Source organism: Glycine max, chromosome 5 (genome assembly GCF_000004515.6).
Source record: "Glycine max cultivar Williams 82 chromosome 5, Glycine_max_v4.0, whole genome shotgun sequence".
NCBI classification, from domain to species: Eukaryota; Viridiplantae; Streptophyta; class Magnoliopsida; order Fabales; family Fabaceae; genus Glycine; species Glycine max.
Window position 1 is genome coordinate 7,351,355 of NC_038241.2, and position 17,951 is coordinate 7,369,305.

The 17,951-nt window shown below is 30.0% G+C and overlaps 1 protein-coding gene and 1 pseudogene across 1 annotated transcript; both read right to left on the bottom strand.

Annotated features, from left to right (window-relative positions):
• Nucleotides 1-6,836: 6,836 nt before the first annotated feature.
• Nucleotides 6,837-12,017, bottom strand: LOC106798714 (methylsterol monooxygenase 1-1-like; annotated as a pseudogene).
• A 2,739-nt stretch (nucleotides 12,018-14,756) lies between these two features.
• Nucleotides 14,757-16,251, bottom strand: LOC100803486 (probable purine permease 10). The gene has a single exon (XM_003525551.4). It carries the CDS (start codon nucleotides 16,051-16,053, stop codon nucleotides 14,959-14,961), a length of 1,095 nt encoding a protein of 364 aa, XP_003525599.1. The 5' UTR covers nucleotides 16,054-16,251; the 3' UTR covers nucleotides 14,757-14,958.
• Nucleotides 16,252-17,951: the final 1,700 nt, after the last annotated feature.

A 17,951-nucleotide genomic window follows, 5' to 3' on the forward strand; every position in this document is an offset into this window, starting at 1 on the left:
ATCAAAACTCCAAACTTAGAGTCCTTATTTTTTATTATTTAAATTTTTTATCTTATTTTTAATTATGGGTTGAGATATCACTACATAAAAAAGTCACTCTAAATCCCTACTCATATTGACGCTTTATTTTTATTTTTTTTAAACAAAGGTGAAACTTAAGTCTCACTTATTGATATTTTCCATTGAAATGAATTGTGTCTATTACTTTATATTTTTAATTTTGGATTAAAAATATACAACACATAAAGTAATTGCTAATATATAATTGAAAATATTTTTCTAAAAGAAATACTTAAGCATTGTCTTCATGAATCAAAATTAAAGTTTCTTCTTAAAGTTTTTTTTTTCCTAAAGTTTCTTCAACATACTTTTCTAAAATATTTTATTTGTGAAATCTTTTATTTAATGTTTCAAATAGAACTTACGAGTAGGGGTAGGTAAACGTGCTCAGGTCCTTGGACTGACCCGTGGGGCCTACGGTCCGCACAGGTTACGAACCAATTTTTTTAAACGGTCCATGGTTATGTCATATTTTTGGACCCGCCCTGCTTAACCCGCGGATTATGCGGGTTTGGCCCACAGGTCCGCGGGTTGCCTGCAGCTTACATTAGGTTTAATTTGTGTGATCCTGACCCAATTATATTAGGTTTGATTTTCTCTTTTTCACTTTAAACTTGTTTTTTAAAATAACACATAAAGAAATATATTAGATAATATAAAGATATAAAGATAAAAATAAAAGATTTAAATTAAAAGATGATAAAGATAAAAAAGGATAAGATAAGAAAAATAAAAGATAACAAAAATAAAAGATTAAGATAAAAAGATAAGTGATGACATGCTAAAAATCTTCTTTTTTGATATTTTCTCGATTTTTTTCTCTTTTAATCTATCATTTTCATATCTGAAAGTCATAAATAATAAAAATATCAATTCTTATCATTTAAGCCAAAAATAATTGTTAAATAAATATTTTTAAAGATATTTCAATATATTTTTATTATAAAAAATAGCTCATATCATATTTAGTAGTTGTAACAGGCTAAGAACATTTTTTTCTCCTCACGTGTGCTTAAGAAATATCGAATTAGGCTTCTTGTTGACAATATGTACTAAAAATTGGTTACTAGTATTTGATATGTCGGGTAAATAATATGTAATAATTATTGTCTTTTAATCACTTAACTTGATTTTATTCTAATATTTATTATTATTTCGAGATTTAGGAAAAGAAGATGAAGATATGGAGATGGAAAATGCTCAAGCTACTTCAAATATGAAATCATTTGTTGTTGGAGATGTTTAAATTTCATATTTTATATTTATTGTTTGGATTTTATTTTGTTAAGACATTATTTATTTTATTGATGTAATTGACTAATTATTGAAATTTTATTTACATTTGTATTGAACTTAATTTGATTATATTATATTTTTATTAAAATTAAAATTCTCTTAAAACTAGGCCGGCAGATCAGCCCGTTTAACCTGCGGGTTCCGCGGGCGGGGGCGAACCAATTTATTTGGTCCGTGTAAGAAGCGGGGCGGATTGGACCGGTCCGCTACCAATACGAACTTATGCGGGCGGGCCTTACGCGGGACAGGTAGACCTTACACGGGACGGGCCAGCCGCTTACCCACCCCTACTTACGAGACAGCTAGATTGTGTAATTTTTAAATAATAAAATATTTTAATTGTTTAAACCTTCACCCATTTTATATTATTTTCATCACCCGCATGAACTCTTCGACTCCTCGTGCACTATTTCAGGTTATTTTCTTTTTAAATCTCGACCGTTAAATGTTTCTTCAACATACTTTTTATTTGACAAATATTTTATTTAATCTTTTGAATTAGAACTTAACAGTCAGCTTGGATTGTGTAATTTTTAAATATTTTATTTACCTTCACCCATTTTATATTATTTTTCATCACACCCATTGGCTCTTCTAGGTACGGCTGTACATTGTTTCACCCTTTTTATCTGTTTTAATTTTGGCCACATGAAAAGCTAAATGTAAACTGTATTGGTCAAATCAAATAATTTTTTCAATAGTATTCAACTGTATAATTTTTATAATTTATTGATTTATTCAATAAAATTAAAAATACACAAATGAATTAACGTGGCCAATGAAAGTTCTAATTTTTGTTAAAAAAAATCCTCACATATTTAGTATTAATTTAGTGTTTGATAGTGCTTCAAATAGAATTGCTACGAAAAGAAGATATACAATTGTATTTTCAAAGAGATTTCAAAATATTTTTTGCATCTTTACATACAAGGCAAAAAATTTAAATCTATTTTATTTTATTTGGCCTAAATAACTTTCGATCCCTATAAAATAATAAGGAGTTTTATTTTATTCATTTAAAGTTTTTTTTAATATCATTTTTTATTTATTTTAGTGAATCATAATTATCTATTAAAATAATTGAAAAATATAAAATAACATAAATGTACATGTTTATGTAATGCTTTTATAAATGTATATTTTGGAATATTTATAATTTTAGTTTTTATTAATTTTAAACGGTTGTAGTTTTTTTATTTATAATTCAATTATTTTAATGATAGTTTTTACTTTCAACTGTTACACTTTTTACATGTTGTGTTTTTTACTACTCATTTTATACTATGTCCTAAAGTATTTTTAATCAAATTTAAAATAAAATTAAATAACATGCTTAATTTGAAGTAGACATCACTTTTTCATTAAGTTAATTATTGGAAACATTATTAGCTCTTGCACGATGGGAAAGTTTTGGCTTTTTAATTATCAGTTCAAAGTTGTTCCACACGTTGAGTTATACGTACTATTTTTTTTTTTTTTTTAACGTTACTAGTTGCTGCACGTAGCTGATTTGTTTATGCACGTTGCCTACAAATATTTAGCTTCGTGCTCACAAAACACACAAAAAAGGATACAAGCATAGACGTACATATATAGCTCTCTCTCAGCTCTTAGAAAATTTCTACTGTCATTAAAAATATATTTTTAGAGTATTAACATTCGTTGGTTTAAGGATCTTATGCGGCACACGATCTATCCAAATGAGGCTTTTTTTTCTTTCAAAAAACTGATATTAATTATCAACATTAACACATACGTTAACATCAGTTTTTTATAAAAAAAAAAAAAACCAATGTTAAGTTACGTTAACATCGATTTTTTTAAAAAATCGATGTTAACTATCAACATTAATACATTTTTTTGGGTGTAATTCTTATTATCAACATCGGTTATTTAAATAACCGATGTTGTAGTTAACATCGGTTTTTTTAAAATCGATGTTAACGATAATACATTCAACATTGACACTTTCAACATCGATTAAAGATTGATGTAGAAAACATATTTTTTAATAGTAAGGAGTGCTCTTCTATTTGTTAGATTAGATCCTGTCTACAATACTTGGCTTGTGTTTAAGAAAATTTTACTTATGAAAAAAATAGAACATACATTCTATCACAAATTGGATTATTTTCTCACATCTAAACTCAATGAAATCTTACATTATTACATTAATCTTATGGGTTCATGAGTCTAACAGTTGACATATCATGAGAGTATCTTAACATATATTATTAAAAATAATAAAAAAATATGGCAAAATTGTAAATTTGTCTCCCATTTCGATTTTGGTCTCCCTTAAAATTATTAACGAATTTTGTTCTCCTATTTTATTCAATCACGCAATCTTGGTCCCCCAGTCTAGAATTAGATGTTAATTGTGACAAAGGAATGTTGACTGCCGCGTGTCACGTTCTTATTGGATAATAATTTGTGTCATGTTCTAATTGACCAATGACAACAATAATACATTTCCATGGAATTGACATTCAATTAGAACATGACACGTGGTAGTCATCATCCAGTAAAAACGTGACACGTGACCGTTAACATTTCTTTGTCACAGTCAATGTCCAATTCTGAATTGGGAGACCAAGATTGCGTGATTGGATAAAATAGGAGGACAAAATTCGTCAATGATTTTAAAGGGAGACCAAAATCAAAATTGAAAACAACTATAGGGACCAAAAATGTAATTTTGCCAAAAAATATTGTGAATAGAGTAATGGTTAAAATAAATAATTTAATATTACAATTAATTTAATATCTTGATGTATAAGTTGGAATAATAAAATAAATATTGTGAATAGTATAATGAATATTTACAATAAATAATGTAATATGAAAATATTAAAAAACTTATTATATATCATTATGAATATATCTTATATAATAAAAAGGTAATATGAAAAAACTCATTTTATATAAAAAAAGATTAAAAAATAATCAAATCCTACACTATATGAGTGATAGAAGAGAAAAAAAATCTTACCTTAAATAGAAAAAGATAAAAAAGAAATCGAATAAACATTCAAGGACAACAAGGAAATAAAAAATAAGAAGCTAGAAACTAATATCTTAAAAAAATGCTATTTTAACTTTTCAAAAAAATACTAGAAGTTACTAAAAAAAACTTGTTTACCTTACAATGAAACAAACATTTTAATTAGCAAAAAAGGTTTGAAGTTAGTTACAATATCTTATCAGACATTACCATAATGTGTAATTGGGCGATAATATTTCACTACTGCAAAAGAGGCATTTAACGACAGTTAATAAAAACATTCAACGACAGTTATAAACCGTTTTTATATCTAGTGTCGTCGAAAGTTAATATCTTTAACGACGATTATAAAACAATCATAATAGAAAAGTCAAACTTTCTAAAACAATTATTTGCTAACAATTACCGTTTTAGAAATGACATATTTTAAGACGATTTTTAACTGAGACCGTCTTAAAAGAGACAAGGAAAAGAGATAGTGTTATGAAAGGCAAAGAAACTACACAATTGTTATCGACAGAAACACAAACAGAGCAGTTATCAGCAGAGATGAACCAAAGGCAGAAGAGAAGAATGACCAAACCACAATACCTTAAAGACTTTGTTGGCTAAAAAAGAAAGCTGATGTGGTGCAAGGACTAGCCCATTATAGAATTATCTTGTCTGCTAGCTTTGCAATTCCGTTATGATAGAATCTTCTTGAATCTTTTTTAAACTTTTCTGTTAGGCCCTATTATCAGAATTGATAATTCTGTTAGTATCAATTCACAAAACTCTATAAAACTATCACTATGTAATGAAAAGGGCAGAATAAATAAAACTTATCTTCTCCTCTATTGCTTTCGGAGAGTCCTAGCTCTCGAACTCTAGGAATTGTAGTTTAGAAATTCGGCCATAACAGATAGCAACATACAAACACATGTTATCAATTTCAATTGAAAAATATGCTATGCCGCATGTGAAATCGACTTTGTTCCGGATATATCATGACATTTATTAAGACTGATATATACTTTCTCTCGCTGGGCCCGGGGCGTGTATATTCTAAAAAAAACATTTTATAAATTTCAACAAAATATCGTGCATATATACGTAAGTGATCCAATTAAAAATAATTCCTCTGTCTCTAATATTTTGAAATTCATGCTATAAAATAACTAGCGGTGAAATTTGTAAGCCGTAAACTTTTTGTCATTATATTTTGTTGCGATTTAGTAACGAAATTTAACAAAATATCGTTCATATATGTAATCCAATTAAAAACAAATTAAGCTCAGTAAAAAATCATAAGCAACAATTTTGAATGGAATTTGCTTAATTTTTTAAAAACCAAAAATATTTCCATTCATAAGCAACAATTGTGTTCATACATAACAAATGGTTTCTGTTTTAAATTTACTAGACTCAATTATTTAATTTATGAATATTAAGTGATTATTTAGTTGAAAATTATAAATTAATCTTAATTTATAAATTTTTACTTAAAATATCTTTGTTATTAGCACTTTTTCTTCTAATGATTTATTAATACATTTTTTTTCTTTTTTAATAAGATATATTTTTAGTATAAAAATAATTAATGTAAGGAGCATTATATATTGTGTTTTATAAAAAAGACATAAATATTATTTTAAATTTAAATCTTATAAATAGGAACACTATTAGATTTTCTTAGGATTAGGTATCTATTACTAGGGGGTTTGACTTTATAAAATAGGTTGAATTAATAGTTTCATATTTTTCTTGAACATTAATTATGGATTTAGAAATCACTTTGCACTTCATTTATTAATTGTATACGTTTTCATTTTTGGTTGAAGTCCTATTGATATGCGTACTAGATAATGATGGTGATGAATTAAAGCTGAGGTTCTCTAAGAATTGTCCTAAAGTGCAAGACAGTTTCCCATATGAAAATTAGACTAAGTGACTACTCAATTTAATAAACATAAATTGAACTTGTTCAGACAATCATAATACCTTTCTTCCAAAACGTCCAGAATGGCCAATTCGATGAATGTAGTAAAGCTCACGATTATTTGGAAGGTCATAATTGATAACTAGAGAAACCTGATAACAAAAGCATATGAATGATCAATATCAGCAATTAATTCCTCCATGTACAATTCAATAGGAATTAAGAAAAGAATTTCTCAATAAATTTTAATAGATACTCAGTTATCAAAAAATTCCATTCGATTGTGTTTCTTCAGACCAATAAACAAATTGCCATTATAAGCAACAAAGAATAGAGTTTTGAGTCATGACTTATTATCACATACTCTAAAAATTGTATGCGACATTAATGATATGAATTCATCTTACTGTAAAAAAAAAAAAAAAAAATAGGAAAGTAAAAGACCCAAAGAAAGACAGGAACCACAAACTTGCCTGCTGTACATCAAGAGCACGGGCCCAAACATCAGTTGTTATTAGTACACGGGTTGTTCCAGCATGAAATTCTCCCATAATAGCATCTCTTTCTTTCTGAGGCATGTCACCATGCATTGATGAGACAGTGAAATTATTGTTACGCATTTTTTCAGTTAACCAGTCCACCTGTACCAAGAGGATATAAATATTAACGTGACAGAAATGATCATAATGAGCAAACATAGACAGATAGTATAAAATCTATCCTAGGAATATTTGATAGTTTTCGTTTACCTTTCGCTTAGTGTTACAGAATATAACAGCTTGAGTGATAGTGAGGGTATCATAAAGATCAAAGAGGGTATCAAACTTCCATTCCTCCCTTTCAACGGCAACAAAAAATTGTTTGATGCCATGTCATTGTGGGGTGAGACAATTGCATCAATATCAATTTAAATATCAAACATCAATAAGAATATTAAAATTGCATATCCATTTAAAAATCAAACATCAATAAGAATATGAAAACATTTGCTTACCTCCAATGTCAATTCATCACGTTTTACAAGGATCCTTACTGGATCTGTCATGAATTTGTTTGTCATGTCCAGTATTTCATGAGGAAGGGTAGCAAAAATCACACCCCGCTTTCTCGTCTAAACGGAAGAAACAAAGGAGAACAAAACAGAACAGAGTGTCCATGTGCAAAGCAGGAAGATGGAAACAGTATTCAGGGCAGTCAAATTAGCACACATCTAGATAGTTACTGTATAACTGTTGGAAGTGCAATTTTAAATGCGTGTTTTAGGGACATAATTTAATGCTAGGACCCATGGGGGGTTCACAATCAAAGAAAAATAAAACAAGGAAGGCACTATTAGAGATCGAAAGTATATTTTAGTTACCCGCTGTGTGTGTTAATGGCTTCAATCTGGCGCAAGGCTTTCCAGAGCCAAAAGGTGATCATGTGGCCAGGAACCATGGCAGGTCCAAGAAAGGAGGGAATCCCGAGGATCAAGATCTCAACCCAGTGAGCATAGGGCGCGACGAATCCAATGGGTGCATGGTACTCATGGTGGACGCGGTGAATCTTCTCGTACCCCCAATCGTTGTGCAGAAACCTATGGATCCAGTAATTGGTGTAATCCTCTACGAGAAAAAAGATAGTGATTAATAAATCAATAAATAAATCTCTTCCCTCGATGAGCACGGTGATGGTGACGGTGAGGGGAACGTACTTGGATGGAAGGGTAAGAGATGAGTTGGAAGGGGCCGACGACGAGGAAGAACATGTGCATGATGTCTTTGTAGCACTTGAAGGTTTCGGTGAGGGACAAGTGGACTTTTGGTTGGATCTTGTGGGAAGAGACGAAGGAGAAGCGCTTGAATTCGAGGAAGACGAGGGGGAGGGGGACAAGGGAAAAGACGAGGAAGAGGAAGAGGAACAAAATGTTGTGGCAGTAGAGGAAGTAATTGGACTTGGCGGCGGAGTAGTTGAACCAGAGGGTCTCCGCGAAGGTGAGGTTGCGGCCTAGCGCCGCCGCGGCCTCTGGGATGGAAGCGTAGGGGAGCATCGTCACTGCAACCCTAGGATTGCGGTGTGTGATTTTTGCGGACGTGGTGGATGTTGCGCTGGATGCTTGTCTGCTGCAACAAATATTTGCAGGAAATAATAATTAAAAAGTAGATTATTCAAAGATGGTTAAAAGGTTAAGCCCGTCTTTGTAAATTCATACAACTATGATGATCTTTCTCAACCTATCGTTGTAAACATTTATAAAATTTAAACTCACTTTCTAAGACGGTTATTCAATAATCGTCGTTGTATGTAGTCATTAAAATTACAATACTGTCATTGCGTATCCTTCAACGACGTTTTCTCAATAACCGTCGTAATTATTGTGTCGTAAATTACAATATATGTAGTAGTGTTTATAAGTATTACCAATATACTTAAGTTTGGAATAAATGTATTTTTAGTCTCTATATTTTTTGTTAGACATGGTTATGGCCCCATTATTTTGACATTGATGAATTTGGTCTTCAAACTATATAAAAAAAAACATAAACATTTAGTCCATCTTAACTTTAAAAATCATAATGAATTCTTAGAGAGGTTAGACTAGTCCACATAGCTTTTAGGTTTTAATTGCAATTTTGGTCTTTTAGGTATTTCCATTGTGCAATTTTAGTCTCTCAGATTTCAATTTTGTCAATTGAGTCATCCACTTATTGTAAATATTCGATTTTAGTCTCTGAGCTCCAATTAGGCCAATTGTATCTCCCTGGCATCACAAATATTACGATTTTAGTCTCTTAGGCTTGCCATCAATCAATGTCATGTCAACATATTCCAATTGACAAAGGGACTAAAATTGCAAACTTGTGATACCTCAAGGATCTAATTGGCACAATTGAAGCTTAGAAGACTAAAAATTACACAATTGTGATATCTAAAAGACCAAAAGTGCAATAAAGCTTATATTTTAAGGTTTGAGAACCAAATTCTTTGATATGGAAGTATAAGAACCCTTACCACATTTGATTAAAAGTATAAAAAATAAAAATTTATTTATCCATTTAAATTAAATTCAAAACAATAATTGTTTTTTCAAATTATACGGGCCTTTTACCTAAAAATTTTAAAGGCCCTTATTCTTTCGATAATTCAATCTAAACTTCACCATTTTCAACAAAGAAAAATAAAAAGGAAAAGTAGGTTATTATGGAATAGCATGAAAAATATACATGGTATAAATTTCAACAGCATCATGCCCTTGTCCAAGCTCTGATCCAAACTCAATCAATTCCTAAATATAGATTTTCCACATAACTTTATTTGTGGTTCATTAATTGCGTAATCAAATTTCTACCTCTCCCTTTGAAAACTCAAGTTCCTTGGCTTTTTGGTCATCTAGATAATGTTGATACATATAGGACAAAAAGCCTCATAGAGCTAAGAAGAAGGCTATAGCCTTCACCCAATTGAACTTGTCATGAAAGACTATGATGCCAAGGATAGGAGCTATGGTCAATTCCATGTTACCTATTACAACTTAGTGCTAGAATCTTAGGGGATTCTTATAAAATATCAATAATCATCAAGAATACATTATGTTAGATTATCAAAAAGAATTTTAAGAATATCTGGATCCATAGTGATTGATCAAATAAGCGCAATGAAATCTGGAGAACAATCATGAACAATTGATTTAATGACATTCTTCAACCAAATCACCTTATTCCTTATAAGATTGTCGTTTTCTCTTCAAATGAGGAGAGGAGAAACGGTTTTTTGATTTGGTATATTAGGGACTATAATCATACCTCAGGTTTTAAACCTATTAAGGTTCTCATTATCTCCTAATGGATTAAACTGATTTCCGTTCATTAAGCTCATATCAATTTTCTGTTGATAGTCTAATAGGTTCACCAAATTAGATCGCTTATATTAAGCGCATAAAAAATATAAATAACTAATATAAATATTATAATATAAAATGTAGTCCACATTAATTAATTAATTGAAAATTATAAAATTCCTAACACCGAGAATAAAAAAGATACCTAAAAAATCAACCCCAACATACCAATGTCGGCTAATTGCCATCTCACAACATTCCAAAGCAGGGTGATTACATATGACACCCTACCATTTTCAAATTCCTTCATCTCCATTCCTAAAGTTCTCCCGTCTCCACTTGCAAACAATCCCACAATGCCACCACAGGAGACAATGATCATTGGGTACACTAGCATGCCCAACAAAGTAGAAAAGGTTTCTCTCTTTATATCTTTGTCAGAACAAAGCTGCACAAGAGAATGGTGTAAAGAAAATGTGGCAGATGCAGCAAGGGCGGAGAAGAACCCAATTATTTGCTTTTCTTTGGGAAGTTGAAGATCCTCTGAGTCCTCAGATTTAGCATTGATTGAAAGCACGAAAACTGATATAGTAAGAAGGACTACATATCAATGCAGTGAACTTTTGAGAATTGAGGAAGAAAGTGAATACTACATTGAAGGCTAATTGGGATGCACATAGCAAAAGTGGAAAGAGGAAGATATAAAAGTCCATAGGCATACATAAAGTCCAACGCTGTCAACATAAGCCAAAAGCTAGATACAAGGGAAATAAGGTAGAAGGTTTTGATTTGGTTTTGGAGGAATCATTGTTGGGATCATTTGTTAATTTGACATGTGTTGGGAAGTAAAATAGGAGAGGGAGTAGTATAGAGAATCCAGCTGATTGAACAAATGCTGCAACCCATTTGCTTCTACAACCTTTGTCAAAGTAAAATCTACCCAAAACAGTGGCCGTATATTGGCCTGCCAGAAGAAAGATGGTATAAAGAGACACGCAACCACCGTTTGTAGTTTTTTAGTGTCTGGCATTGAGGTTGTTGAGTAACAGATATGTTTGTGGACATTGTGTGCATTTTATAGTCTTCTGAGGAGAGAGCTGCAAAGAGAGAGTGGTCTTACGAAAACCGTCCTTGAACATTTTCAATTAATTAAGAAAATGCCACCGTGATTATAATAACAACGGTCTTCTCGTGGAAGATAACTTTTGTATTAGTGCGTACACTAAATCATATATATTATTATTTTATGATTCATATTCTCTTGCTCTCTCTATTTTATTATTTCTCTATCTTTCTTGCTTTTAAGTTATCAAGCTTTTGCTTTTATTTTACAATAGTAAGAAATTTTTTAGGAAGATATAATATTATTCTTTTTTCTGGTGATTTTGTTTGGATTAGGTTGTCCAAACTTAATAATTTAAAATTTGCTTGTAAGATTTAATTTTAAATTCTTAAGTTTAGACAAATAATTTAGCATATAATTTTGTAAAGTATATATGAAATACTTTTCTAAAATATTAAATCTTCCTATAAAAATTAAATTTGTAATATTTCTAACAATACATTTAAATGATCTATATTAATTATCTGGTCTTCAGATGGAAGAAATTAATTCTTATTAGGGATGTAAAAAAAAAAAAGCATACTTGTAGATACGATATGTAAAATTCAATATAAAAATGGATAATTAACAAGTACATACATATAGAATAAATGAATAATTTTCTTTGGGAAGGTGTGTTGTGTCCTCAGATTCAGTATTGAGTGCAATAAGGGTAACTGACCTGGTAAGCACAACTATATATGGAGTTTAATATCGATGCAGTGAACTTTTGGGAATTGAGGAAGAAAGTGAATTCTGCATTGAAGCCTAATTGGGATGCACATACTAGAGCAAAAGTGGAAAGAGGAAGACATGAAAGTCCATAGACATACACTAAATCCATCACTATAATCGTTAAGCCAAAAGCTAGGTACAAGGAAACTATGATGAAATGTTTTGGTTTGGTTTTGGAGGAATATCATTTGTGAACTTATTTGTTGATTTTGCATGTTTTGGAGAGTCAAATTAAATAGCAGTGGAATTCGTGTAGGAAATCCAGCTGGGTGAACAGATGCTGCAATCCATTTGCTTTTACCATCTTTGTCAAAGAAAAAGCTTCCCAGAGGAGTGGCTAAACATTGGCCTGCAAAAAGAAGGATAGTATAAAGGGACACACAACCACCTTTTGTATTTCTCGGGCCTTGAATGTTGAGGCTGCTGAGTAAGAGTTATGTTTGTGGACATTGTGTGCAAGTTGTGCACTTTGTAATCTCCTGAGGATTACAAATAAGAATTTTTATTAATTTCTTTCTGAAATAAAAAAATAATAATGCATAAATCAATCTTTATTTTAAAGATCTCATCAATATCTATTGTTTTTCTTTATGAATCTTTCTCAATTACATCATAAATCTCTTTCTATCATAAATAATAATACGAATTTTATATTCTTTTTCTTTTTTAACTTGTCTAGATATTAAATAACACATTTAGTGTTTATCAAATATTTTCTTATAAAAATATTGGTGTACAACTGAGAAGAGTTGCGGGGTGGAGGAGACAATCTTTAACTTTAGATTTTCACCAATCCTCTGTACTAACCAATAGAATTTGCCTGAATTGGTTTATTCAATCATTGTTTGAGCCATTAAATCGTTACATAATCTTTGATTTAACCTTTTACTCTTTCACCCGGTTTTTTATATTATTTTTCACCATAGCCATCGACTCTTCGTTCCGATGCAGTATTTCACATCTTTTTATCAAAGAACAAAACACGCTTGGCCTTCTTGAAAAGTTGTTGAATTTGAATCTGTAGATATATATTTTTAATTTTTTTTTATTAAATATTCATATACGTATACTTTTTTAGTTTCTTTAGCGTCCATTGTGTAGATAAAATAAAATTTTCAAAATATATGTCTTCATAATTTTTTATTACTGCAATTTTTTAGCTACATATTTGATTTAACCGATGAACAATAAAATGTTGGTAACTAAATATTTATTATCAAATTTAAAACTAGACAAGGATAATTACAAAACATGTGACTTAATTTTTTAGACTTAATTACACATTTATCATTTAAATTTTATTAGTGCATTTTACCTATATGTCAAATGTGTAATGAAGTGTTGATATGACTCTAAAGAACATCATCAGTATTTTGTTAGTAACATGATGGGAAAATATGTAAAAATTAAAAAATATGATTGTAAAATGTGGGGAAAAAAGCTTGGACGGTAAATTTTGAGAAATAATGATAATTGAATGGTAAAATCTACAATTAAACCTGATTTTTATTTAGTTTCTTATTTCAAAACTTGCACAGGAATCACTAAAAACATATTTTTTCTATAGTTTTTTTATTTAAGTTTTGAAATCAAAACAAAATAAAATAAGATAATATATTTAAAATTATATAAACCAAAAACAAGTTAGAGTTTAATTATCATTCAAATTCAGTATTATTATTTTTTTTACATTATTGATCAATTAAAAGTCTAAACTTTTAAAATAACTATTATAAAAATTAACAAACTTATCATATATAATTTTATGTAATTAAATAACAATATAAAAGCTTTCATGTCAATATATTCTAATTAAATTCAAAATAAAAAATATATTTTTTCAAATTACAGAAGGCTTTATTCTTTCAATTTAAACTTTACGCTTTACAACAAAGAACAAAAACTATATTATGGTGGTTGAATACTAAGAAATATTCGTTGCATGAATTCCAAGAGCAACACACCCTTGTTCAACCTCTAATTTTTTTTATCTAAAGTAATAAAAAATTGATATCAGGAATTTATAATAATTATCTATTCAAAACTCACATTCATACTTACCCAATAGAGTTAGAGTCCTTTAACTATCCAACCTCTAGTCTAAACTCAATTCCTAATATAGATATTCCTGTGTAACTTTACTTGTGGTCCATTAATTCGATCATCGAATTTATAGCTCTCCCTTTGAAACCTCAAGGCCGTCATCACTTTTATCTTGCTTGGCCTTTTTGTCCTCTAGATAATGTTGATACATATAGGACAGAAAGCCCCATGAAAAACATATATATAAAATGTTTGAAATTCAAATATGTTTTTAATATGTATCTGATATATTATTTTATATTTTTAATATCAATTGAACAATTATCAATAAATAAGTTATTAGTTTGAGCGATATTAAACTCATTCTTTTTAAGTAAGGTTTCGAGTTGGCCGAACAATATATCTCTTTTAATATGTCATATTTAACAGTTTTAATTTTAACTTGAAATTTTAAATATTTTAAAAAAGAAATTATCTATAATTAAAACAACAGTATATCAAAATATAAATATTTATTTTGTGTAATGCACATAATAATAAAATAGTAGCGATATAATTTTTTATAATTATATATGAAACCAAGAAATACTAGTTATCTTTTATATACTTTCATTCTAAATATTTTTATATTTATCTATCAATTATAAATGTAAACAAAGTATTATATATATATATATATATATATATATATATATATATATATATATATATATTGTGTGGGATTAAATATCAGTACGTATAAAAAAGCTTTTATGTTAGTATATTATAGTTAAGATAAATAAAAAATAGAATTACAGAGGCCTTTATTCTGTAAATATAAACTTCACCTCTGCAACATAAACAAAAACCAAGTTATGCTTGGGATACCAATTCTAGCAACTAATATACATTGCATACGCTTCAACAGCAACATGACCAAAGACCCTAAACTCTACTATAAGCTCAATATCTAAATTAGAGGTCCATTATTATAAATTCCATCTTCAAATTTCTCCATTTCCTTTTAAAATCTCAAGGCAATCACTTTTATCTTCCTTGGCCTTTTGATCATCTAGATAATGTTGATAAATATAAGACAGAAATCCCCACATAGCTAACAAGAAGGCTATAACCTTAACCCCATAAATCTTGTCATGAAAGACCATAACAGCAAGGATAGGAGCTATGGTCAATTCCAGATTACTTATTACAACTGAGAATAATGAAGATACCTCAAAAATCAACCCCAACATACCAACACAACCTATCTGCCATGTCACAGAAGTACAAACCAGAGTCATTACATATGACACACTACCGTTTTCGAATTCCTTCATCTCCATTCCCATAGTTCTCCAATCTCCACTTACAAGCAATCCCACAAGGCCACCAATTGTACCCACGATCATTGGGTAAAAAATCATGCTTAATACAGTAGAAAAAGTTTCAGTCTTTATAATTTTCTCAAAATAAAATTGCATAAGAGAGTGATGCAATGCAAATATGGCAGATGCACCTAGGGCACAGAAGAACCCAATTATTTGCTTCTGTTTGGAAAGGTTCTTTGTTTCCTCAGATTCAGTATTGAGTGCAATCAGGGTAACTGATATGGTAAGGACGATTATAGAGTTTAAGATCAATGCAGTGAACTTTTGGGAATTGATGAAGAAAGTGAGCACTGCATTGAAGATTAATTGGGATGCACATACTAGTGCAAAAGTGGAAAGAGGAAGATATAAAAGTGCACATGCATACGTAAGGTCCATAGCTGCTATCATTAAGCCGAAAACTAGGTACAAGAAAAATGTGATGGGAAGTTTTGGTTTGGTTTTGGAGGTATCATTATTGGGCACATTTGTTTTGTCATGTTTTTTAGAGTGAAATAGGAGTGGAATTAGTATAGGGAATCCAGCTGACTGAACAGATGTTTGAATCCATATGCTTTTACCACCTTTGACAAAGTAAAACCTTACCAAGAGAGTGCCTGAACATTGGCCTGCAAGAAGAAGGATTGTATAAAGGGACACTCGCAACCATCTTTTGTATTTCTCGAGTCTTGAATGTTGAGGTTGCTGAGTAACAATTGTGTTTGTGGTCATTGTGTGTAATTTGTGTAAATAAGAATTTGAGATTACTGCTATTAATTTCTCTCTGATATAGAATTGGTTCACAATTGAGATAAGAGAGGGATATATATCCAAGAGACCATTTTTAAAGTTAGGACTTTCACCAAAACTTTGTACTAACTAGTAACTAATAGAATTCTCCTGGATTGGTTTATTGAATCATTGTTTGGGCCATTAAATCATTATATAACCTTTGATTTAACCCCTCACTGTCTCAAACCCGTTTTATTATTTATATTTTATTTATTTTTCATCATAACAATTGAACCTTTTGTCTGTGATGCAGTATTTCATTTTATTTTTCTAAAAAAACTTTCGGCCTTCATGAAAAGTTATTGAATTTGAATATGTCCACATCTAATTTTCATTTCATTTATTAAAATATATTATTAAATACTTTTTGTCGTACATTGTATGAATCAAATAAAACTTACAAAAATGCACACGATTTATTATTATTGTTATTATTATTTGACAAAAATAGTTTAGCAACTATTTAAAAGCTGTCCTGATATCCAATGCTCTTGGATCCTAAAAGCTATGTTCAAACATCGGGATGATCTCTTGCAATCTGATGTTTGGAAGGGGTTCCAAAATACAGGAAAGTATGTTACGAGAAAAATTTACCATATGTTGAGAGGGGATAAGCCTAAAGTGACATGGAGAAAAATCTTCTATGGGAATTTGGTTAGGCTGAGAGCTAAGTTTATTTTATGGATGACTTGTTTGGATAAGCTTCCCACCAAAGATCGCCTCCATCGCTTTGGTGTGGTCACTGACAGTAAATGTGTTTTTTGCGGGTTAATTGAGACATGTGATCACCTCTTCTTTGAGTGTGCTACCACTAAAAAAGTTTGGGCGGATATCCTTAGGTGGATTAGCATTATGCGTATTCCTGGGGGCTGGCATTCAGAATTGTAGTGGATTTGTCAATTGACGAATGGTAAAGGTAGAAAAATTAGTCTCTAGAAAATTGCTTTAGCTGAGGTTGTATATGCAATTTGGACTTGTCGTAACAAGATTATTTTCCAACCAAATCCGGGTGGGACAATTCGTAGCAGGGATGTGATTGATATTATCCTATTGAGAGCTACTAGCAACAGGAATTTAAATTGATTCTGTAATATATAGCAGTCGTTGTTTCCTTTTCTTTGTCTTGTAGTCCGCTGTTGTCGTTGTGAGACCTGGATCGTTATGATCGGTTTGTACTTTATTTGTTTTTTGGAAATATATTTTTATCTTTGATCCAAAAAAAACTATTTAAAAGCTAAAAAGTTAACTAGAAGTTGAATAGTTATAAATAACACTACTATATAATAGGTTATTAACATTGATTCTAGAGGACATTCAACATCGATTTTGAACCAATGTAGTCGTTAAAAGTATGTCATTTTTGGCATCGGTAATTTAACTGATATTAGAAATCATTATTTACATCGATTCTTCCCAAAATTGATGTAGATATGTGGTCAAAATTGTGTAATATCTAAAGTGTTTTCTACATCGATTATGACAAAATTGATGTTGAAAGTCGTATACAACATCGGTTTTAGGAAAACATATGTTGAATGTGCTATACAACATCGGTTGTCAAAATCGAAGTTGAAATGTACTATACCACATCGTTTTGGTTAAAACCATTGTTGTTTTGCAATTTTTTTTTTATATTTTGTTTGTTTGTTAAATGAAACCAAACTTGTAAATTAAAATCAGAACTAGTCCAAGCAATATTAATGGTATATATATATATATGTGTGTGTGTGTATATGTATATATATATATATATATATATATATATGTATATGTATATATTCAAATCATTATTGAATAAAAACTACTAAATAAAGAAACACTTAAAATGCAAACATAAA